We start from the raw sequence: 25,059 nt of genomic DNA on the forward strand, positions 1-25,059 counted from the left end.
GGAAGAGTGGGTGGGACTAAGTGAGGAGGTCATATGGTGAAATAAGAATAGGAGTGCTTCTGAGAAATTACTCCACCGGAAACATGCAGAGGTCATGCAATCCGCTCTCTTTTTTCTCTCTCTTTCTCACTTGCTCTCTCTGTTTCGACCACAGTGGCATCTGTCTTCTGTGACCTCCCTTCACCCATCACCTGTTTCTCAGGACCTTGAGTAGGTCTCCTCTTATAAATGGCACTCTTTGCTTCAGGGCTGTTGTTGCTGTGGGGAAATGGGTGATGTTTGTGCAGCTTGTCCATTTCCTGAACGGGAGGGACAGTTTGCTCAAGCTGCTAGAGTTCTCAGAACACGACAGACCTGCGGAGTCAGGAGGATGCTTTAGGGTGTTGCACAGTCACTCTGACTCAGGACTCATTAAGATAACAAAAGCGGTAACACTTTTATTCTTCCCCCTTTCACACACTAGATCAGTGTTTTACGCTGCTCCATGCAGAGCAGAATTACATTGCCCCAAGGACTGCTTTTGTAGCAGAGGCTGTGTTAACCTGAATCTATTCCCCTTTTTCTGAACTTGTCCTGACTTTGAGCCTACTATGTAGACAGGCCAGGAGTGGTTTTTGCATCAAGCACAAAAAACACACAATCCGTCATGTCATCGCCCCCTATAAAACAGATGTGATCGGTGCTAACTGGATTTGTATCTGAGGTCTCTGGGCCATATGTAACTAATTAGCTCTGTGGCTGATTAAAGTTGATGTTACTCACATACTGTATACACCCAATTAATACTCAGACAATTTGATCAAAGATAAGTAAAGCAGAGAAGGGAGAGATACTGTAGCTTTTAGGATAAATTACATTGTGTGTGTACATGCTTGTGTGTGAGAGAATGTCTATAGCAGAGGACACTCAGGTTCATTGTGGCCCTGTCCCGATGGGATCTCTATCACCCCCTTCCTCACTCTCTAAGCATTCTGCTGCTGCTGCCTTTTCATTGTCTCTCCCTGCATATTTCTATCTGCAGTATTCCAGAAATCATGCATTGTTTGGCCTGGCCATACACTGGCCTGTTTATTTTTTTGTGTGTTTCTGATGGCGATTGTCCATTGGGCTGCCCAGGGACCTGGGAGGGACGCATTGTGTGCCTGAATGTCCACCCTCCCCCTCCAATCCCCTGGCAACCTCTCACCTCTCTCGCTCTACGTGGCCCCTGACGCACACAGGAAACGAGAGATTTAACACCTAGTCGAGGAAGCCTTTAGAGCACGACAGGCATGCTTTTATACTGACACCGCCACAGAGTAAAGCGTGCTTTAGAATTCAGAGATAATATAGACGCTATTTAAAGATATTACAAATTGAGCCAGTCCACCACAGGGCTTTCAAGACTGTTTGTTCATGTTTAGATAGCACAGCAGGGATGTCACAATGCCGTCAGCATGTTGATAGGTATTCATCATATGCAAGTGGAGTCTGATTTACACTTGAACGACTACTTATGGGAGATGGTTATTTGATCAATTCACTAGTCAGAGAGGAAGAGTTTGATTTATACAGCATGACACAGTGCATCGGTTTACGGCAATGAGATGGAAAAAGTGGTTCAGATGTTGTGTAGGGGACACACAGCTGCGTCACTTGGGTTACAGCATGAGTAATTCCCAGCAGATAAATCATCTTTTTCTGAATGGCAGCGCAATGTGATTCAGTGTCTACGCTTGAAGTTTCCAGCGAGTGGAAAATGAGTGGTCTGTGTGAACAGCATTACAGATGGATAGTTTGAACAAACACTTTAGCCCGTTCAACTCCAACCTCACAAAAAGGTAGTGATTGATCAGGTTCACACTTCAGGGTATGAAAGCACTAGAATACCATTGCAGCTGAAACAAGAGATTTTCTGCTGACCTGCTTTCTCTGTTGAGTGAATACTGAGGTCCAGTTAGCCCCTAAGTAGGCCCAGATGCTTTGAAGTAATCAAATACAGCATGTTGGGAAAACAAAATGTTCCACCCATTTGAAAATATTGACCCCATCAACTTTTCTAAACAAAGTTGGGAATAAGGTCTAAGCCTGTATGTAGTTCATAACCATTTCCTTATTGTGGTCAAGACAGATTTTTTTATTCATAATGGCAGGGAGCATACAGGAGTAGTGCAGCAAGTGTAAACAAAGCTAAGGTGACTGTCAGTGAAAGTAGTGGGAGGCAATCATAATTACACTACTTGGTCCCTCAAGCTTTAGTACTATAATGATAATATAAAGGATGCATTCAAATTGATTTAGTACATGTTGAGAACAACTAATCTTGGCTATTGTCTTTGTGCACACAAAGGCACACACTGTCCCCATTGATATTAACTCAGTGCAAATGTTAAAACCTTTGCATTGTGTGCTTTTAAAATGGTAATGAACAGAATAGTAATACCATTACAAGGACAACAGATGTGGGGTTCAAACTTTATTTTTATTTTTCCCCTCTTCAAACATTTGATCCAAAAAGGAAAACTAGTGAGGTAAAAGTGCTGAGAAATGAATGATAAATCAACGTCCTCACCATTGCAGTCAGTCAAAGCCGACAGAGAATGCAAGACTTCACACACAGCAAGAATTTCATCTTTCACTTAAACCACATCCACGTATAAACGCACCTGCAGCAAATTCCAAAACTCAATGCAAAAAATAGTAAAGTGGGTCAAAGGCCTCAGTCATGTTCCAAAAACGTTATGACTTGCTCTTTGGAAAAGGACACAAACCAACAGTCAGGCAGGGTAAGGGACAGGTAGGGAAAGATCGGCTTTACACCCAGTCAATATCAGTAGGTCTTCAGCCCTGGTTGTGTAGCGCTAATGGGCTGCTGGTTCTGGCTCAAAGCTTAATTGATTCATCACTTTGCATGGCGGTAAACATATCTGGGAAGAGATGGCGTCTCACCTGAATAAAGCGAGACAAGGGGACTTTCCACCTGAATGATGAAGTTAATCAATTAAGCAATGCAGTGAAAAAAAACAGAACCAAGGTTGAAGACCACCTGCTCCAAATGCCACAAGCTTTTAAAAATGGTCTCAGCACAGAGAGAGACACAGATTCTCTAATATACATTAGAGGGAGTCATACCAAATATAGGAATCTGGTGGCCAAGATGGGGGCACAATACAAAACAGGTTCAGAAAGTTCACTCCCCACCCCCCAAAAAGTATAGAAACAGCCCTTCAACACATTTTACCTCCCTGAGAACAAGCTCACCTCCCACATTCAGATTCCTTCAGAGCGTAAGTTCAGGTACACGCTCCACTAGCTGGGTTGAGTAAGTCAAGGCCTCTAAAGTGCTTCCATAGAGTGGGGTGTGCAAGTCATTTGACCTCAGTTATCATGCATTACCTGTCAGTATTGCTTTGGATAAATGAAGGGGGAAAAATGCATACAGCATGACAAAGAAATACTGGAATGACTAGACAGCTAAGTTACAGCTGTTTTGGGGTTGGGTTTAGGAAGAAAAATAAACTTCACATAAAAAATAAAGGCTATATCCGTAATTCAATGCCAGTGTCTAAACCCATAAATGACAATTTATACCCAATGCAAATGAAAACTTTGCCCCCCCCACCCACCCAAAAAAAGCACAAAATAAAACTGAGCCAATTCCCTCTTCCAACCTCCCAAAAACAAATCCTGCCAAAATTTGAAGGCACTTCAGTTGCTGGTTCAGACTTTGGCCCACACTGAATGTGCCCCCACACTGAATGTGCCCCCACACTGAATGTGCCCCCACAATGAATGTGCCCCCATGGTGGCTAAATCTAAGCTAAGGCTAACCCAGGTTAAAAGCAGTCTACATTTTGGGCTGCTGAGCCAGCTCAACGTGCCCTGAGCCAGGGGTATGATCAGCTCTAGAGAAGACCATGATGGCTGACCCCCCCCAACAAAAAAAAAATCACCCCCCATGCCTGTGAACAGGACAGAACCACATCCTACCCCTTTTCTGAATGCACACATTAGGTTTGCAGAGGTTATTCCCTGGGTTTGGTTGGACAGAAACACTTAGAGAACAGTTGGCTTACTGGACTGGAAATTAAAATGGAGAGGTCAGTCGAAAGGGAGATGGTAGGAGTGGGGGGCAATTTCTAAATGGGGTTTAAAGTTTGAAGGGGGACTGGGATGCCCGTCATAGATCTGACTACAACTTCTGCCATATAAAAATCAAAAAGCGTGAGGTCTAAATTGAGAACGGAATTCCAGACATTTACATTTTGTTGAATGTGCTAGGCAAGCAGCCATGTTCCCCTGTCCTCCCATGACCAGAACTGTTCACACCTGCCCCCAGCAAACCCTTAAAGGGTGGTGGAGAGTGGAGTGGAAAGTGAGTAAGCCCTCACACATGTAAAGGGGCAGTGACACACACAACCCTCTTCCTTACCCTCCCACAATAATTATGAACTGCTGTTAAAGCTATTACGTAGCCTGCACCAGACTGGGATCCCATTTCAGCCATTGCGAAGCCCGCAAGGGGCTCCAGACCCTGCCAAGTGGGGCTCCTTTTAAGGAATGGGACAGTAGTTCCCTGCCTCTCAGATTAGATTCCAGGAAGAGAGGAAGGCCCTGTCCTGCCCTCTGAATGAGCCTACAGTATAGAACCCACCAGGTGGACCATGAACACTGACAATTTGGAAGAAGTTTAAAAGAAAATAGTAACGCCACACAACATACATTAGCCCAGATCAGTGGTCAAATAAAGGCCCAACAGTCACTGTATGGGGGTGCTTGTCAATACTCATTCATGGCATCCTCCCCTAGTCTCCTTTCAAGCATTAACACAAACAGGCAAAAGGTTTGGATAGGCTTTCTACAGTTCCATTTGACCTGTTGCATGGAGGAGAGGACACAAGGAGAGGAAGCCACTTTACACCCTACATAGTACACTCAAATCCAGTCTTGACTGAATAAAGTTCTTAAAAAAAGAAAAGAAAAAGAAAGGGCTGAAAAGATTTAGGAGGCTGTCACCAACATTCACAGTGGAAAATACAATTACAAAGTCTACACGGCACAGGCACTCTGGCCGCTTGAGAACACTGCTGTGCTAGTAATATGACTTTCCCAATTTACACCTTTGATTTAAAACTAAATGAGCAGTTCCTTGGCCTCCCTTTTACCTTGGATGCCTTCTAAAGGAAATGAACATTAAGTCATCTCACTAATAGAAAATCCCCAAACCCTGATGAGCAAACCACCACTGCGCATCAGGAAGCTAAACATCCATGTCAGCTCAGGAATCATTTCACTTTTTTTTTATGCTCGTTTTTAGTCACTACATTATTAACATTCTGCACCCCCAGTCTTTTCACATTTCTTAAATACACAACCCAAACACACAACCCCCCCCCCCCTTTCTATTAAGATGGACCAAATATACTTATCAGGGGAAGACAGACAGTAAGGCACCAAGGACAATTCATTGAATCAGGACGTTAATTCGAAACTCAGATTAGGGAGAAAAAAAGGGGGGAACAAAAACATTGCAATATGAAAACAAGGCTAAATAACATGAATCCAAACACTTAAATCACTTTGGATCAATTTATCTTGACACCTCTGCAGATAAGTAATGAGAAAGGAGAAGGGAGTCCAAAAAAAACCAAACAAAACCACTTGTCCATTTAAATAGATCCTTTATGACCAGAGGGAAATCCCAGTTATGGCCCAATTTGTGTTTATGGGGAGCCTATTTCTCTTTTTTTCCCTTTTTTTCCCCGCAAAGCAGCAGTCTTCTCTTGTGTGCGTGTGTCTTTCAGTTACATGGCAGCCATGTTGGAATGTTCTGGTTACAAGAGGCCACGTAGTAGTTGCTAAAGTTGTGGTCTCGGACGTAGGGCGCCGGCTGGTAGTAGCAAGTGACGCTAGAGGCGTCGGGAATGGCGTTCTGCTCAGCCAGCACCCTGAAAGCTGTCAGTGAGATGAGGTTGAGGGTCTGCCGCCTCTCGTGGCCCATGAGACACACCGTGCTCTCGTTGACCACACGCCGCAGGATCATGAGGTAGTCATACTTGCTCTTCTCCTCACCCACAAAGTGACTCTGCAGGTAGGCCTCCAGCTTTCGCTGCTGCTCGCCAATGTCGGGGAAGTCTATGAAGAAGCGGGAGCACATGTAGCGCTCCAAGCCCTTGAACTCCTCCTCCGAGGTGGGCCGGAAGTCCCTTACCAGCAGGTTGCAGTACTTGAGCAGGCCCCCACCACGGATCTCCTCTGGCCGCTTGGTGGCAATCAGCTTGTTCATGAGGTGATCCAGAGACGCGCCAAAGTCCCCGTACACGCTCTCGCCCACCACGGTGGGGTGGAAGTGGCGAGACATGGGGTTCCCCGGCGAAAAGTTATAGTAGGTGAGCAGTGAGTCCAGCACAATCTGGAATGAGTCCACACTGAACTCAAACTGCCGACGGATAGAGTCCACAAATTTGAGCTCCACATTGCGTCCGTTGTTGTTGGAGAGGGAGATGAGGCTCCAGCGGTCCTGCTCAGTATACACCTTGACTAGCTTCTGAACATAGGCCTCCTTCAGAGTCATGGGGGTAATCTTCTCCTTGTTCACCCCCTCAGGGAGGAAGTCCAGCAGGGTGCCTAGCACCACGTCTTTGACCAGCTGGAACCCTGACTCCTGGGGCAGGTCCACCCTGAAAATGACATCCAGGTCCTTGTAGCTCCAGCCAATGTCCTGCACCAGCACGTGGCTGGCTGTAGAGCCGTTCAGACGGACGTCTTTCACTTTAATCCCCCTTAGCTGCAGCCTGGTGCGCACCATCTGCACAATGTCCTTCAGCCGCACCTCCAGAGTGGGAAAGTTCCCTCGGCCATGGACAGGCACCACCTCAGTCAGGACCTCATTAAGACGGCTCACCTGGTCCCAACTCAGCACGCTGTGGGACACACTCTCACTAGTGCTCATAGTGGACTCTGCCTTGTTAGCCATCTTCTAAGTGTATTTAAATTAACTAGGACAGAAAAGGTGAAAAGGCACAATTAGTTTGGAATACAAAAAAAATTGCAGTAGTTTCTGAACCCACAACCCATCCCATTTGTCTGGGATGAGATGCCAAAACAGAATGCACTGGAATTCCTGCCTTTGTGAGATGACTTGGGCATGATATATAACTGATGTAGACCAGCTATAATAATAAGACATAATTACGGTTAAGTCAAAGCATGATAGCCATTCATGACACACTTGATTACAAATAGCAGTATTGAAATGCAGAATGACCACGAGACATGTTAAATAATAATTGGGCAACTCACGTTATTCTAAAATATATATTACCTCCCTGAACTTCTAGAACAGTCAGACAACATGCTTTCATTCTAGAACTAGCTAGCTAAGTAGCAGAGGAAAATGAAAAAGTTGCTCCTGAGAGCAATATTTTGGATGTCGCGAACATCGTGCTAAAATTAAATACTTGGTTAAATGTTCAAACTAAACGTAACAATGTACATTTAATTTCGGGGGTGGTGAGATTATTTCTAATACATCTGCGAAGTATTTACATTTGGGGAAATAATTAATCCATTAATAACAGCAACAATTGTGCATTACAAATTGACTGCCTAGTTAATTTTACAACACGCGCCAGTGTAGTTGAATCTGAAAACCGACAGAACTGGCTCGTGCTACATACGAGCCAGCCAGATACTATACCTGGCAGACATGTAACTAACAGTAAAAGTATCTAGTAAAATCACTTCAAGCAACAGCAAACTATTAAAAAAGAAGAGTTACAGACACAAGATAGGCAACTACAGCATGTGAAATGTATAAACTAAACATGTAATAAGTTAACTGCTCGCGAGCCTAAAATGTATATCTCACAAACAGGCACGTCAAACAGTTTGGTTTGCAAGGATATAACGTTAGATGACCAAGGATTTAGCTAGCAAAAGGGAGCACACAAACACTGAATTAGCTAATATGAAAAATATACATACGGTTATAAATATCTTCTCATGGCATTCAAATTGCACAAGAATAAGATGTTAACTGAGCATTCGTGCGGTCGCTTCAATTAATCCCCTCGTGTGTCAAACTAAAATTTCAGCTCTTGTAGCTACGCATTAACTAAAGAAACGCCTTCTTATAAACGGAAGATCAATTGGCTGAACAGCCCTCGACAATGTCGTACTACAATGTACCTTATCTAGTCACAGAAACCTAGCTAGCTTCAGATGAATCAATACAAATTAGAATACAAAATATTTACCAATAATCGTGCTTCAAATACCACAGCATTAGCAGCCTTGGATTTTTAAAACAACTAACTAGCTAGGCTTCCTATTTGATGATATTAATACGCTGAGCGAAGCCCTTGATTGGTCAGGGAGGTTTTTGTGTTGCCAGGTTACCAGTAGCGTCTTTTACGTTCATTCGATGTCTTGGTTGAACAACTTTACACTTTGATTTACCAAATCTAACAGACATTTTATAGCTACATTTGCTGCACTCCACTCTCCTGAACAAAACTAAGTTCTTCCTTTTTGAACTGTTATGTTATTTAAGGAAATGGTTAGTAGGGCATTGATTTGCAATTTTTGAAAACCATCAAACGTGGTTGCTTTGGTAGTCTAGCTATTTGAAAAGTAGTCTGTTTTTTTTTAAAGTGGAAAATCTCCATGGAAAGGAAAATAAATTAAGCATTGATTTAGCATTGAATTAAGCATCCAGCCATTCATATCATGCAGACACTTCCTTTATCCATGTATAGATGATCAAATGCACTTTAGATATTCAGCTACAATACATGTCGTGCATGAAACATCAAGTTAATTTTAGTCATTTTAAGAACATTTTCTACAACAACAAAAAACAATGGATGTGCTGGCATCTGTATACTTAGCCTAGCTTTATGCATGTGTATACACTTTATGTCTTCAGCTACTTAATTTCGATTCTTGTTACACATGATGAGTTATGTAGATTAATGCCCTTTGCAAAATTGACATGTCCCATGACTATTAAGTGACTATTAGAACGTAGTGGTAAAGGTGTGACATTAATGGGCTTTCAGAGATTGCTTGTAGCCTACTGTATAATCTACCCCTGAATGCTATAGGTCACCTATTTTTTTAATTTTATTTAACCTTTTATTTAACTTTTATTTAACTAGGCAAGTCTGTTAAGAACAAATTCTTATTACAATGACGGACTTCTCCGGCCAAACCCTAACCCGGACGACGCTGGGCCAATTGTGTGCTGACCGATAGGACTCCCAATCACAGCTGGTTGTAAATACAGCCTGGAATCAAACCAGGGTTTGTAGTGATGCCTCTAGCCCTGAGATGCAGTGCCTTAGACTGCTGCGCCACTTCGGGAGCATTGAAACACATGCAGATACTGTATCTTTCACAAATCAAACAGACGTCTTCATAACTGAAACAAACTACAAAAATCTGGACAATATATGTATTTTGAACACAGCATATATCATTTTTTTCATGGAAGAGTTGGATTTGTGAATAAAGGGCAGACTCAACTTTAAGCCACAAAGAATAGCCTGTTGTGTTTTGCAGTAACGTGACCTCAAGCTGCCGCTAGATAAACTTGACCACGAAATCTGGGTCAGATGGTTTAGACCCTTTCTTCTTTAAGGTTGCTGCCCCTATCATCGCCAAGCCTATCTTTGATTTTTTTAAACCTGTCTCTCCTCTCTGGGGAGGTTCCCATTGCTTGGAAGGCAGCCACAGTTCGTCCTTTATTTAATTGGGGAGATCAAGCTGATCCTAACTGTTATAGGCCTATTTCTATTTTGCTCTGTATATCAAAGTATTGGAAAAACTTGTCAAAAAACAACTGGCTGGCTTTCTTGATGTCTGTAGTATTCTCTCTGGGATGCAATCTAGTTTCCGCACAGGTTATGGATGTGTCACTACAATCTTAAAGGTCCTAAATGATATCACCATTGCCCTTGTATAACAGTATAACTTTAGATCGTCCCCTCGCCCATACCCAGGCGCGAAACAGGGACCCTCTGCACACATCAACAACAGTCACCCACGAAGCATTGTTACCCGTCACTCCACAAAAGCAGAGCAAGGGGAACTACTACTTCAAGGTCTCAGAGCAAGTGACGTCACCGATTGAAACGCTATTTAGCGCGCACCGCTAACTAAGCTAGCCGTTTCACATCCGTTACACTTGGTTCTAAGCAATGTTGTGCTGTAATTTTTATTGACTTGGCCAAGCTTTTGATACGGTAGACCATTCCTTTCTTGTGGGCCGGCTAAGGAGTATTGGTGTCTTTGAGGGGTCTTTGGCCTGGTTTGCTAACTCAAATATAATCAAACTTTATTTGTCAAATGCTTACTTACAAGCCCTTAACCAACAGTGCAGATCAAGAAGAGTTAAGACAATATTAACCAAATTAACTAAAGTAAAAAATAATAAAAAGTAACACAATAACATAACAATAATGAGGCTACAGGGGGTACCGGTACCGAGTCAGTGTGTGGGGGTACCGTTTAGAGGTCATTTGTACATGTAGGTAGGGGTGAAGTGACTATGCATAGATAATATACAGCGAGTAGCAGCAGTGTACAAAACAAATGGGGGGGAGGGGGGGTCAATGTAATAGTCCGGTGGCAATCTGATTAATTGTTCAGCAGTCTTATGGCTTGGTGGTAGAAGCTGTTAATGAGCCTTTTGGTCCTAGATTTGGCACTCTGGTACCGGTTGCTGTGCGGTAGCAGAGAAAACAGTCTATGACTTGGGTGACTGGAGTCTCTGACAATTTTATGGGATTTCCTCTGACACCACCTATTATATAGGTCCTGGATGGCAGGAAGCTTGGCCCTAGTGATGTACTGGGCCATACGCACTACCCTCTGTAGCATCATACAGTCAGATGCCAAGCAGTTGCCATAACAGGCGGTGCAGCTACAGAGCATTTTGAGGATCTGGGAACCCATGCCAAATCTTTTCAGTATCCTGAGGGGGAAAAGGTGTTGTCGTGCCCTCTTCACGACTGCCTTGATGTGTTTGGACCATGAAAGATTGTTGATGATGTGGACACCAAGGAACTTGGAACGCCCAGTTGGTGTTAATGGGGGCCTGTTCTGCCAGCCTTTTCCTGTAGTCCACGATCAGATCCTTTGTCTTGCTCACGTCGAGGGAAAGGTTATTGTCCTGGCACCACACTGCCAGTTCTCTGACCTCCGCGCTATAGGCTGTCTCATTGTTGTCGGTGATCAGGCCTACCACTGTTGTGTCGTCAGCAAACTTAATGATGGTGTTGGAGTTGTGTTTGGCCACACAGTCGTGTGTGAACAGGGAGTACAGCAGGGGACAAAGTACACACCCCTGATGGGCCCTAGTGTTGAGGATCAGCGTGGCAGATGTGTTGTTGCCTACCCTTACCACCTGGGGGTGGCCTGTCAGAAAGTTCAAGATCCGGTTGAAAAGGGAGGTGTTTAGTCCCAGGGTCCTCAGCTTAGTGATGAGCTTCGTGGGCACTACGGTGTTGAATGCTGAGCTGTAGTTAATGAACAGCTTTCTCACATAGGTCTTCCTTTTGTCCAGGTGGGAAAGGGCAGTGTGGAGTGTGATTGAGATTGCGTCATCTGTGGATCTGTTGGGGTGATTTGAAAATTGGAGTGGGTCTAGGGTATCCGGGAGGATGCTGTTGATGTGAGCCTTTCAAAGCACTTCATGGCTACCCACCTGAGTGCTACGGGGCGGTAATCATTTAGGCAGGTTACCATCGCTTCCTTGGGCACAGGGACTATGGTGGTCTGCTTGAAACATGTAGGTATTACAGACCCTGACCGGGAGAGGTTGAAGACACTGAGGTGAAGACACTTACCAGTTGGTCCCGCATGCTTTGTGTACACGTCCTGGTAATACATCTGGCCCTGCCGCTTTGTGAATGTTGACCTGTTTAAAGGTCTTGCTCACATCGGCTACTGAGAGCGTTATCACACAGTCATCCAGAACAGCTTGTGCTCTCGTGCATGCTTCAGTGTTGCTTGCCTCGATGAGAGCATAAAAGGCATTTAGCTCGTCTGGTAGGCTTGTGTCATTGGGCAGCTCGCGTCTGGGTTTCCCTTTGTAGTCCGTAATAGTTTTCAAGCCCTGCCATATCCGACGAGCGTCAGAGCCGGTGTAGTAGGATTCTATCTTAATCCTGTATTGACGCTTTGCTTGTTTGTTGGTCCGTCTGAGGGAATAGCAGGATTTGTTATAGGCATCCGGATTATTGTCCTGCTCCTTGAAAGCGGGAGCTCTAGCCTTTAACTCAATGCGGATGTTGCCTGTAATCCATGGCTTCTGGTTGGGAGATGTACGTACGGTCACTGTGGGGACAACGTCATCGATGCACTTATTGATGATGCACTTATTGATGAAGCCGATGACTGAGGTGATATACTCCTCAATGCCATTGGATGAATCCCAGAACATATTCCAGTCTGTGCTAGCAAAACAGTCCTGTAGCGTAGTTGTCATGTTTTGTCATTTATTATCATGCCTTGTCCCTGTTCTTCTCCTTCTATTCGTTTCCCTCTGCTGGTCTTATTAGGTTCTTTCCCTCTTTCTATCCCTCTCTCTCCCCCTCCCTCTCTCACTCTCCCGCTCTCTCTTCTCTCTATCGTTCCGTTCCTGCTCCCAGCTGTTCCTATTCCCCTAATCAATCATTTAGTCTTCCCACACCTGTTCCCGATCCTTTTCCCTGATTAGAGTCCCTATTTCTCTCCTTGTTATTCGTTTCTGCCCTGTCGGTTCCTTGTCTAGAATTCACCGTGCTGTGTTTGTGTATCGCCCTGTCGTGTCGTGTTTTCCTCAGATGCTGCGTGGTGAGCAGGTGTCTGAGTCTGTTTGGTTCAAGTGCCTTCCCAAGGCAACCTGCTGTTCACCTGCTGTTCAAGATCGAGTCTCCAGTTTGTCCTCGTCATTTCGAGTGAAAGTTGTGTTTTTTTGATTGTATTTACTTTCCTGGATTAAAGACTCTGTTTTCGCCAAGTCGCTTTTGGGTCCTCTTTCACCTGCATGACAGAAGGAACCGACCAAGGAATGGACCCAGCGACTTCAGACGCTCGTTACACTGCCGTCGAGATCCAAGGAGCCATGCTCGGCAGACACGAGCAGGAATTGTCTGCTGCTCGCCATGCCGTGGAGAACCTGGCCGCTCAGGTTTCCGACCTCTCTGGACAGTTCCAGAGTCTTCGTCTCGTGCCACCTGTTACTTCCTGGCCTGCCGAGCCTCCAGAACCTAGGGTTAATAACCCACCTTGCTACTCCGGGCAGCCCACTGAGTGCCGCTCCTTTCTCACGCAGTGTGAGATTGTGTTCTCTCTCCAACCCAACACATACTCTAGAGAGAGAGCTCGGGTTGCTTACGTCATTTCACTCCTTACTGGCCGGGCTCGAGAATGGGGCACAGCTATCTGGGAGGCAAGGGCTGATTGCTCTAACAAGTACCAGAACTTTAAAGAGGAGATGATTCGGGTTTTTGACCGTTCAGTTTTTGGTAGGGAGGCTTCTAGGGCCCTGGCTTCCCTATGCCAAGGTGAACGGTCCATAACGGATTATTCTATTGAGTTTCGCACTCTTGCTGCCTCTAGTGAATGGAACGAGCCGGCGCTGCTCGCTCGTTTTCTGGAGGGACTCCACGCAGTGGTTAAGGATGAGATTCTCTCCCGGGAGGTTCCTTCAGATGTGGACTCTTTGATTGCTCTCGCCATCCGCATAGAACGACGGGTAGATCTTCGTCACCGGGCTCGTGGAAGAGAGCTCGCATCAACGGTGTTTCCCTGCTCCGCATCGCAACCATCTCCCTCCTCTGGCTCAGAGACTGAGCCCATGCAGCTGGGAGGGATTCGCATCTCGACTAAGGAGAGGGAACGGAGGATCACCAACCGCCTGTGCCTCTATTGCGGAGTTGCTGGACATTTTGTTAATTCATGTCCAGTAAAAGCCAGAGCTCATCTGTAAGCGGAGGGCTACAGGTGAGCGCAACTACTCAAGTCTCTCCATCAAAATCCTGTACTACTTTGTCGGTCCATCTACGCTGGACCGGTTCGGGTGCTACATGTAGTGCCTTGATAGACTCTGGGGCTGAGGGTTGTTTCATGGACGAAGCATGGGTTCGGAAACATGACATTCCTTTCAGAGAGTTAGAGAAGCCTACGCCCATGTTCGCCTTAGATGGTAGTCATCTTCCCAGTATCAGATTTGAGACACTACCTTTAACCCTCACAGTATCTGGTAACCACAGTGAGACTATTTCTTTTTTGATTTTTCGTTCACCGTTTACACCTGTTGTTTTGGGTCATCCCTGGCTAGTATGTCATAATCCTTCTATTAATTGGTCTAGTAATTCTATCCTATCCTGGAACGTTTCTTGTCATGTGAAGTGTTTAATGTCTGCCATCCCTCCCGTTTCTTCTGTCCCTACTTCTCAGGAGGAACCTGGCGATTTGACAGGAGTGCCGGAGGAATATCATGATCTGCGCACGGTCTTCAGTCGGTCCCGAGCCAACTCCCTTCCTCCTCACCGGTCGTATGATTGTAGTATTGATCTCCTTCCGGGGACCACTCCTCCTCGGGGTAGACTATACTCTCTGTCGGCTCCCGAACGTAAGGCTCTCGAGGATTATTTGTCTGTGTCTCTTGACGCCGGTACCATAGTGCCTTCTTCCTCTCCGGCCAGGGCGGGGTTCTTTTTGTTAAGAAGAAGGACGGTACTCTGCGCCCCTGCGTGGATTATCGAGGGCTGAATGACATAACGGTTAAGAATCGTTATCCGCTTCCCCTTATGTCATCAGCCTTCGAGATTCTGCAGGGAGCCAGGTGCTTTACTAAGTTGGACCTTCGTAACGCTTACCATCTCGTGCGCATCAGAGAGGGGGACGAGTGGAAAACGGCGTTTAACACTCCGTTAGGGCATTTTGAGTACCGGGTTCTGCCGTTTGGTCTCGCCAATGCGCCAGCTGTTTTTCAGGCATTAGTTAATGATGTTCTGAGAGACATGCTGAACATCTTTGTTTTTGTCTATCTTGACGATATCCTGATTTTTTCTCCGTCACTCGAGATTCATGTTCAGCACGTTCGACGTGTTCTACAGCGCCTTTTAGAGAATTGTCTCTACGTAAAGGCTGAGAAGTGCTCTTTTCATGTCTCCTCCGTTACTTTTCTCGGTTCCGTTATTTCCGCTGAAGGCATTCAGATGGATTCCGCTAAGGTCCAAGCTGTCAGTGATTGGCCCGTTCCAAGGTCACGTGTCGAGTTGCAGCGCTTTTAGGTTTCGCTAATTTCTATCGGCGTTTCATTCGTAATTTCGGTCAAGTTGCTGCCCCTCTCACAGCTCTTACTTCTGTCAAGACGTGTTTTAAGTGGTCCGGTTCCGCCCAGGGAGCTTTTGATCTTCTAAAAGAACGTTTTACGTCCGCTCCTATCCTCGTTACTCCTGACGTCACTAGACAATTCATTGTCGAGGTTGACGCTTCAGAGGTAGGCGTGGGAGCCATTCTATCCCAGCGCTTCCAGTCTGACGATAAGGTTCATCCTTGCGCTTATTTTTCTCATCGCCTGTCGCCATCTGAGCGCAACTATGATGTGGGTAACCGTGAACTGCTCGCCATCCGCTTAGCCCTAGGCGAATGGCGACAGTGGTTGGAGGGGCGACCGTTCCTTTTGTCGTTTGGACAGACCATAAGAACCTTGAGTACATCCGTTCTGCCAAACGACTTAATGCCCGTCAAGCTCGTTGGGCGTTGTTTTTCGCTCGTTTCGAGTTTGTGATTTCTTACCGTCCGGGTAGCAAGAACACCAAGCCTGATGCCTTATCCCGTCTGTTTAGTTCTTCTGTGGCTTCTACTGATCCCGAGGGGATTCTTCCTTATGGGCGTGTTGTCGGGTTAACAGTCTGGGAATTGAAAGACAGGTTAAGCAAGCACTCACGCACACTGCGTCGCCGCGCGCTTGTCCTAGTAACCTCCTTTTCGTTCCTGTTTCCACTCGTCTGGCTGTTCTTCAGTGGGCTCACTCTGCCAAGTTAGCTGGTCATCCCGGTGTTCGAGGCACTCTTGCGTCTATTCGCCAGCGCTTTTGGTGGCCGACTCAGGAGCGTGACACGCGCCGTTTCGTGGCTGCTTGTTCGGACTGCGCGCAGACTAAGTCGGGTAACTCTCCTCCTGCCGGTCGTCTCAGACCGCTCCCCATTCCTTCTCGACCATGGTCTCACATCGCCCTAGACTTCATTACCGGTCTGCCTTTGTCTGCGGGGAAGACTGTGATTCTTACGGTTGTCGATAGGTTCTCTAAGGCGGCACATTTCATTCCCCTCGCTAAACTTCCTTCCGCTAAGGAGACGGCACAAATCATTATCGAGAATGTATTCAGAATTCATGGCCTCCCGTTAGACGCCGTTTCAGACAGAGGCCCGCAATTCACGTCACAGTTTTGGAGGGAGTTCTGTCGTTTGATTGGTGCGTCCGTCAGTCTCTCTTCCGGGTTTCATCCCCAGTCTAACGGTCAAGCAGAGAGGGCCAATCAGACGATTGGTCGCATACTACGCAGCCTTTCTTTCAGAAACCCTGCGTCTTGGGCAGAACAGCTCCCCTGGGCAGAATACGCTCACAATTCGCTTCCTTCGTCTGCTACCGGGTTATCTCCGTTTCAGAGTAGTCTGGGTTACCAGCCTCCTCTGTTCTCATCCCAGCTTGCCGAGTCCAGCGTTCCCTCCGCTCAAGCGTTTGTCCAACGTTGTGAGCGCACCTGGAGGAGGGTGAGGTCTGCACTTTGCCGTTACAGGGCACAGACTGTGAGAGCCGCCAATAAACGCAGGATTAAGAGTCCAAGGTATTGTTGCGGCCAGAGAGTGTGGCTTTCCACTCGCAACCTTCCTCTTACGACAGCTTCTCGTAAGTTGACTCCGCGGTTCATTGGTCCGTTCCGTGTCTCCCAGGTCGTCAATCCTGTCGCTGTGCGACTGCTTCTTCCGCGACATCTTCGTCGCGTCCATCCTGTCTTCCATGTCTCCTGTGTCAAGCCCTTTCTTCGCACTCCCGTTCGTCTTCCCTCCCCCCTCCCGTCCTTGTCGAGAGCGCACCTATTTACAAGGTACATAAGATCATGGACATGCGTTCTCGGGGACGGGGTCACCAATACTTAGTGGATTGGGAGGGTTACGGTCCTGAGGAGAGGAGTTGGGTTCCGTCTCGGGACGTGCTGGACCGTTCACTCATTGATGATTTCCTCCGTTGCCGCCAGGATTCCTCCTCGAGTGCGCCAGGAGGCGCTCGGTGAGTGGGGGGGGTACTGTCATGTTTTGTCATTTATTATCATGCCTTGTCCCTGTTCTTCTCCTTCTATTCGTTTCCCTCTGCTGGTCTTATTAGGTTCTTTCCCTCTTTCTATCCCTCTCTCTCCCCCTCCCTCTCTCACTCTCCCGCTCTCTCTTCTCTCTATCGTTCCGTTCCTGCTCCCAGCTGTTCCTATTCCCCCTAATCAATCATTTAGTCTTCCCACACCTGTTCCCGATCCTTTTCCCTGATTAGAGTCCCTATTTCTCTCCTTGTTATTCGTTTCTGCCCTGTCGGTTCCTTGTCTAGAATTCACCGTGCTGTGTTTGTGTATCGCCCTGTCGTGTCGTGTTTTCCTCAGATGCTGCGTGGTGAGCAGGTGTCTGAGTCTGTTTGGTTCAAGTGCCTTCCCGAGGCAACCTGCTGTTCACCTGCTGTTCAAGATCGAGTCTCCAGTTTGTCCTCGTCATTTCGAGTGAAAGTTGTGTTTTTTTGATTGTATTTACTTTCCTGGATTAAAGACTCTGTTTTCGCCAAGTCGCTTTTGGGTCCTCTTTCACCTGCATGACAGTAGTATCCGCTTCATCTGACCACTTCCGTATTGAGCGAATCACTGGTACTTCCTGCTTTAGTTTTTGCTTGTAAGCAAGAATCAGAAGGATATAATTATTGTCAGATTTGCCAACTGGAGGGTGAGGGAGGGCTTTGTATGTGTCTCTGTGTGTGGAGTAAAGGTGGTCTAGAGATTTCTTTCCTCTGGTTGCACATGTGACATGCTGGTAAAAAATGTGCTAAAACTGATTTAAGTTAGCCTGCATTAAAGTCCCCGGCCTCTAGGAGCGCCTCTTCCAGGTGAGCATTTTCTTGTTTGCTTATGGCCTTATAGAGTTGAGCAAGGGCATTGAAGATGAAACGTGGCTGGGTCTTTCAGCATGACAATGATCCCAAACACACCGCCCGGGCAACGAAGGAGTGGCTTCGTAAGAAGCATTTCAAGGTCCTGGAGTGGCCTAGCCAGTCCCACTGTATATTATTCATAGCCGTCTATTTACCACCACAGACTGATGCTGGCACTAAGACCGCACTCAACCAACTCTATAAGGCCAGACCATAGAAAATCTTTGGAGGGAGTTGAAAGTCCGTGTTGCCCAGCAACAGCCCCAAAACATCACTGCTCTAGAGGAGATCTGCATGGAGGAATGGGCCAAAATACCAGCAACAGTGTGTGAAAACCTTGTGAAGACTTACAGAAAACGTTTGACCTCTGTCATTGCCAACAAAGGGTATATAACAAAGTATTGAGATAAACTTTGACCAAATACTTATTTTCCACCATAATTTGCAAATAAATTCATTAAAAATTCAACAATGTGATTTTCTGGATTTTTTTCTAATTTTGACTGTCATAGTTGAAGTGTACCTATGATGAGAATTACAGGTCTCTCTCATCTTTTTAAGTGGGAGAACTTGCACAATTGGTGGCTGACTAAATACTTTCTTGCCCCACTGTAGATGTGAACTCTCTTGGTAGATGGTGTGGTCTACAGCTTATCATATGGTACTCTACCTCAGGTGAGCAATACCTCAAGACTTCTTTAATGTTATACATCGCGCACCAGCTGATATTGACAAAAAAACACACACCCCCACCCCTCGTCTTACCAGACGTACATTCTCTGTTCTGCTGGTGCATTGAAAATCCATACAGCTCTACATTATCCGTGTCATCGTTCAGCCAAGACTCGTGAAACATAAGATATTACAGTTCTTAATGTCCAGTTGGCAGGATAATCATAATCATAGGTCATCAATTTTATTTTCCACTGATTGCATGTTGCAAGTAGAATTGATGGCAGTGGGAGTTTAATTGCTTGCCTAACGATTCTCAAAAGGCAACCTGATCTGCGTCCTCTTTTCCTCCGTATTTTCTTCACGCAAATGACGGGTATCTGGGCCTGTTCCTGGGAGAGCAGTATATCTTTCTTGTCGGACTCGTTAAAGGAAAAAGCTTATTCCAATTCATGGTGAGTAATCACAATTCTGATGTCCAGAAGTTAGTTTGGGTGATAAGAGATTGTAGCAGCAACATTATGTACAAATTAAGTACACAAATAAGTTAGAAACAATGCAAAAAAACTACCTCTCTCAGAGTGCAGTGTATAAAGTCAGAACATCTCCTGTCTCAGCCACTGCCTGTCACCAAGGGTGTATCCAAAGGCTCAATCCTAGGCCCCACACTCTTCTCAATTTACATCAACAACATAGCTCAAGCAGTAGGAAGCTCTCTCAACCATTTAAATGCAGATGATACAGTCTTATACTCCGCTGGCCCCTCCACGGATTGTGTTAAACGCTCTACAACAAAGCTTTCTTAGTGTCCAACAAGCTTTCTCTTCCCTTATTCTTGTTCTGAACACCTCCAAAACAAAGGTCATGTTGTTTGGTAAGAACAATACCCCTCTCCTCAAAGGTGTGATTACTACCTCTGAGGGTTTAGAGCTTGAGGTAGTTACCTCATACAAGTACTTGGGAGTATGGCTTGACGGCACACTGTCTTTCTCTCAACACATATAAAAGCTGCGGGCTAATGTTAAATGTAGACTTAGTTTTCTCTATCGTAATCTCTCCTCTTTCACCCCAGCTGCCAAACAAATCCTGATTCAGATCACCAGCCTACCCATGCTAGATTATGGAGACGTAATTTATAGATCATCAGGCAAGAGTGCTTTCGAGAGGCTAGATGTTCTTTACCATTCAGAGATCAGATTTGCCACTAATGCTCCTTATAGGACACATCACTGCACTATATACTCCTCTGTAAACTGGTCATCTCTGTGTACCCATCACAAGACCCACTGGTTGATGCTTATTGATCAAACCCTCTTAGACCTCATTCCCCCTATCTGAGATATCTACTGCACCTGTAATCTTTCACATACAACACCTGTTCTGCCAGTCACATTCTGTTAAAGGTCCCCAAAGCACACACATCCTTTGGTGGCTTGTCTTTTCAGTTCGTTCCAACTCAATAAACTTTTCTCATGATGCACTTTCCATATAACTTCTCATTTTGATACATCATGATGTGTAAACAGGGGGAAGGGAAATTCTAATCTGTCTGACACAATAGAGGAGTGACTCACGACAGAGCAGAACAAAAGAAAGCTATTACACACAGTCAAAGACAGTCAGATGTGGCACAGCAGCTGAACAAGAAAATACAAGAAAAAATTTACTCGATCATTTCACTTCCCTTTATGGAGTTAGCTCCAACCTCTGCCACCATAACCATTCTTCTCCTGGCAACCAACCTAGTAGATAATCTGATAGACTTGTCATCAGTTTTAGTTCCAGTTTCAGATAAACTAGCAGTGATCTATGTTCATCGAATACAGCTCGACTACAGCTCAGCATTTAACACCAAAGTACCCTCCAAACTCGTCCTTAAGTTCGAGACCCTGGGTCTCGACCCCGCCCTGTGCAACTGGGTCCTGGACTTCCTGACGGGCCCCCCCCCCCAGGTGGTGAGGGTAGGTACCAACATTTCCACCCCGCTGATCCTCAACACTGGGGCCCCACAAGGTAGCGTTCTCAGCCCTCTGCTGTACTCCCTGTTCACCCATGACTGCGTGGCCATGCACGCCTCCAACTCAGTCATCAAGTTTGCAGACGACACTACAGTGGTTAGCTTGATTACCAACAATGACGAGACGGCCTACAGGGAGAAGATGAGGGTCCTCAGAGTGTGGTGTCAGGAAAATAACCTCACACTCAATGTCAACAAAAAAAAAGAGATGATCGTGGACAGGAAACAGCAGAGGGAGCACCCCCCTATACACATCGACGGGACAGTAGTGGAGGAGGTGGAAAGTTTTAAGATCCTCGGTGTACACATCACGGACAAACTGAAATGGTCCACCCACACATACAGCGTGGTGAAGAAGGCGCAGCAGCGCCTCTTCAACCTCCAGAGGGTAGTGAGGTCTGCACAATGCATCACCGGGGGAAAACTACCTGTCCTTCAGGACACCTACACCACCCGATGTCACAGGAAGGCCAAAAAGATCATCAAGGACAACAACCACCCGAGCCACTGCCTGTTCACCCCGCTATCATCCAGAAGGCGAGGTCAGTACAGGTGCATCAAAGCAGGGACCGAGAGACTGAAAAACAGCTTCTATCGCAAGGCCATCAGACTGTTAAACAGCCTTCACTAACATTGAGTGGCTGCTGCCAACATACTGACTCATCTCTAGCCACTTTAATAATGGAAAAATTTGATGTAATAAATGTATCACTAGTCACTTTAAACAATGACACTTTATATGATGTTTACATACCCTACATTACTCATCTCATATGTATATACTGTACTCTATATCATCTATTGCATCTTGCCTATGCCATTCAGCCATCACTCATTGATATATTTTTATGTACATATTCTTATTAATTCCTTTACACGTGTGTGTATAAGGTAGTTGTTATGAAATTGTTAGGTTAGATTACTTGTTAGATATTACTGCATGGTCGGAACTAGAAGCACAAGCATTTCGCTACACTTGCATTAACATCTACTAACCATGTGTATGTGACAAATCCAATTTGATTTGATTGGATTTTTACATTTTTTATATGACCCCAAATAACCTGTGCAATGGGCTGACCAGGTATGGCAGGTCATTTAATGTTCCTCATGTTCTGTGTGGGAGGGATGCACTAATGTCTACAGTATGACTACAGTACATTTCAATAACGCATATATGTATCCCATATGCACAGCCACAGACACTCCGAAAACCGTGGTAACACAAAGTAACTAATAACATATGCTACTGTCTCTTCATCTGTTTTCCTCTCGTCTTCTTTCCCTTTGATTTCAATTGTTGCCCACAATGAAAATATATTCTACTCTCCAGTAGGCCTACATCCACACATTTTTCTGTGAAGGTGCTGGCGATGCTCAGTGGTTTCTTAAAGTGGAGTGTGCATTTTCACTTTGTGTAGGAGCTTGAGGGTGAGGTAAATAAGTGTGTGTGTTGTTCACCACAGCTAAAAGAGGTTTGTGTTGCCTTTCTCTCTGGAGTTTCACAGCAATTTTGCACCTGGTTCTTTCACTCTCTCTTGGGACTACACACACATGCACACATGCACACATGCACACGCACACACACACACACACACACACACTCGTCCTCTAGTGACTCATCAGTGGCAGAATTGTGTTTAAACTGACTCTCCAGCCTCTTCTAGCATCGCATCAACTGTGGAAATACAATGCCTCACTGTATATGCCGGTAAGAGAGGGAGAAGTGAGAAGACCAATCAGTCATTAATGTACCTCCACTCCTTTTGTCCTGATTTAGCCTATATATATATATATATATATATATATATATATATATATATATATATATATATAATCAGATGTTAGACATATTTACTCTTTAACCATGATCAATATGGAAAAAAACACTCAATAAATCAGGCTACCAAAAGCCTTCTTTTTAACCACTTCAGTCAATCATAGGTTGACCTTTCTTTGGCCTCAGTAGAACAGGAACAATGCATTTGTGTGGAGTGAGTGGGTGGGCACGTGTGGCAGGAGTGTGTGTGTTGCAGGATGATTGTGTGTGTAGTCTAAGTGTATTTATGGCATGAGGAGTGTGTGTAGCAGTGTGTAGCGAGAGGATTGTGTGCATAGTAAGACGTGCGTGTGTGTGTGTGTGGGGCAGGAGTAAGTGTGTGTGTGTTGTGCAGAGGGTTGCTGTTGATCCTGTAGAGCTCACTGTGTGGAGAGGTAGAAACACTGGCAGGCGCTGCTATTGGGCCCTGTGCCAAGTGGATGTGACTCACTGGCCATGCCACGGGTGGGTAGTTAGGGGCCATTAACAGATTACAGTTTTTTCCAACTGCTTACACAAGTTTTTAAAACTGTCTCCTTTTTTTCAAAACTCTACACACAATTCCCAAAACTGCACACACAAAATGCAAAATGCCTCACATCTCCTTCAAAATGTAACACTGCATTCAAAATGCCATAAACACATGTCAGAAGGAAGCATTTGCATAAAATGGCAAACACTGCTTTCATAATACTACATTTTTGGATATACAATGTAAACACTAGGCTTATATCTACATTTCAATACAATGTTCTACAGTGAAAGTAATCGACTGAGAGTAACAAGTACACTGTAAACACCAATGCAATGTAGAAACAGAAAATATTTATTAGGCCAAACATTACTGTTGTATACAGTAGCATACAACAAAACCATAAACATGTGTAAAGCAAAAGTAAATTCTTTAGAATACAGTAAAGAACACAATTGTGTGTGTGGCGTCCCAAGGGGGCAGTACAGGAATTGGTAGGGGGGGGGGGAGTCACCAGTGCTAAGCTACGCTTCATCTCTTCTCCGGCCTGAGTCTGGCCACGATACTTCGTCCACATCACAAGATAGGTTTTCTCTTGCCAAACATCGAGGGAAGTATCTCCTAGCATGGCGTATCCAACCTTGGACAGAGGCAACCTCTATGTCCCCACATAGACCATATTTATAATTGCAGTCTCTTGTACATCTGTAAACAAGCATCCTCGTCCTCCATTATGTCTTTTCCTTTCCACTCTGTACAGAATTCAAACACAGTATGTGTTCAGCATAGGAACTGTAAACAATGTACAAAAAAAATGTAGTACAGCATGATAGCCAACCTTATTCATTCAATGCAGTGCAGTAAATGGATGGCTTAGAGTTACAAATGTTTATGCAATACTAGGAAGTCATACGTATTTTACAGTACATTACTGTAATGCTAAAATAGTCATTAGATAGTCGCATACCTGTTCTCATTTCTGAAGGTTCGAATTATGGACGCCACTGTAAATCGACTCAAATTGGGCTGGACTCTCAGTCCAGCCTCTCTCATGGTCAAACCGTGGTTGATCACATGATCAACACATTTTGCCCTAATCTCATTAGAGATGCCTTTCCTTCCTTCTCTTCTTTGCCCTCGTCCTCTTCCTCTCCCTCCTACTCCTCTTGCTCTCTGTCCATTGTTGGCATCCATTGTTCAAAACAGGTAATCTGACCTTTGACCTATTTATAGGCCTATACTACAGTAAAGCAGTGATTGGTTAGTGATCAGTTAAGCTATTAGTGTTTGGAGTGTGAGGAGTGTGTGTGTGACCTGGTGAAATAGTATAGCATTTTGATTGGTTGTGTTTGGAAAAGGAAAGCAAGTCACTTCCTGTTAGATTTTTGTGTTTTAGGTTGAGAATTGTGTGTAGTATTTTGAAAAAAGTGTTTTATGCAATTGACAACTGAGTCAAATGCTGAGAAATAAGTTTATGGTTTTTCACATTTGATGTGTAGTTTTGCACTTTGAGTGAGAGGTTTCAAAAATTGTGTGACATGAAAAGATTTTGTGTGTAAGCAGTTGGAAAAAACTGTAAACACACATACATACACTCACGCACACACATGGACAGACATGCATAGCAGCCATTCAATTCGCACACACACTCTTTTGCATAGTAAACACACTTATTACTACTGTGGGAATCAAACCAGTAGGTACACACACACACACACACACACACACACACACACACACACACACACACACACACACACACACACACACACACACACACACACACACACACACACACACACACACACACACACACACACACACACACACACACACACACACACACACACACACACACACACACACACACAATTAACACCTTAAACACTCCAGTATGTTTGCTGAAGTCCAGGC

General features: G+C 45.1%; 1 protein-coding gene across 2 annotated transcripts; it reads right to left on the reverse strand.

Annotated features, from left to right (window-relative positions):
• Positions 1-2,442: 2,442 nt before the first annotated feature.
• On the reverse strand, positions 2,443-8,352 carry LOC124044108 (terminal nucleotidyltransferase 5C). 2 transcript variants are annotated; one of them, XM_046363563.1, is made up of 2 exons: positions 8,238-8,352; positions 2,443-6,977 (listed from the first exon to the last, which is right to left on the reverse strand). In XM_046363563.1, exon 2 carries the CDS (start codon positions 6,953-6,955, stop codon positions 5,780-5,782), a length of 1,176 nt encoding a protein of 391 aa, XP_046219519.1. In that variant the 5' UTR covers positions 6,956-6,977; positions 8,238-8,352; the 3' UTR covers positions 2,443-5,779. The 2 variants fall into 2 exon arrangements, with proteins under 2 accessions (XP_046219519.1, XP_046219518.1); XM_046363562.1 differs by lacking the exon at positions 8,238-8,352 and adding an exon at positions 7,966-8,100.
• Between the last annotated feature and the right edge of the window lie 16,707 nt (positions 8,353-25,059).

This window comes from Oncorhynchus gorbuscha, linkage group LG09 (genome assembly GCF_021184085.1).
Source record: "Oncorhynchus gorbuscha isolate QuinsamMale2020 ecotype Even-year linkage group LG09, OgorEven_v1.0, whole genome shotgun sequence".
In the NCBI taxonomy this organism is placed as follows: Eukaryota; Metazoa; Chordata; class Actinopteri; order Salmoniformes; family Salmonidae; genus Oncorhynchus; species Oncorhynchus gorbuscha.

Bases quoted from the DNA above. Each gene is read 5' to 3' on its own strand.
- LOC124044108 (XM_046363563.1), bottom strand. From the start codon at position 6,955: ATGGCTAACAAGGCAGAGTCCACTATGAGCACTAGTGAGAGTGTGTCC.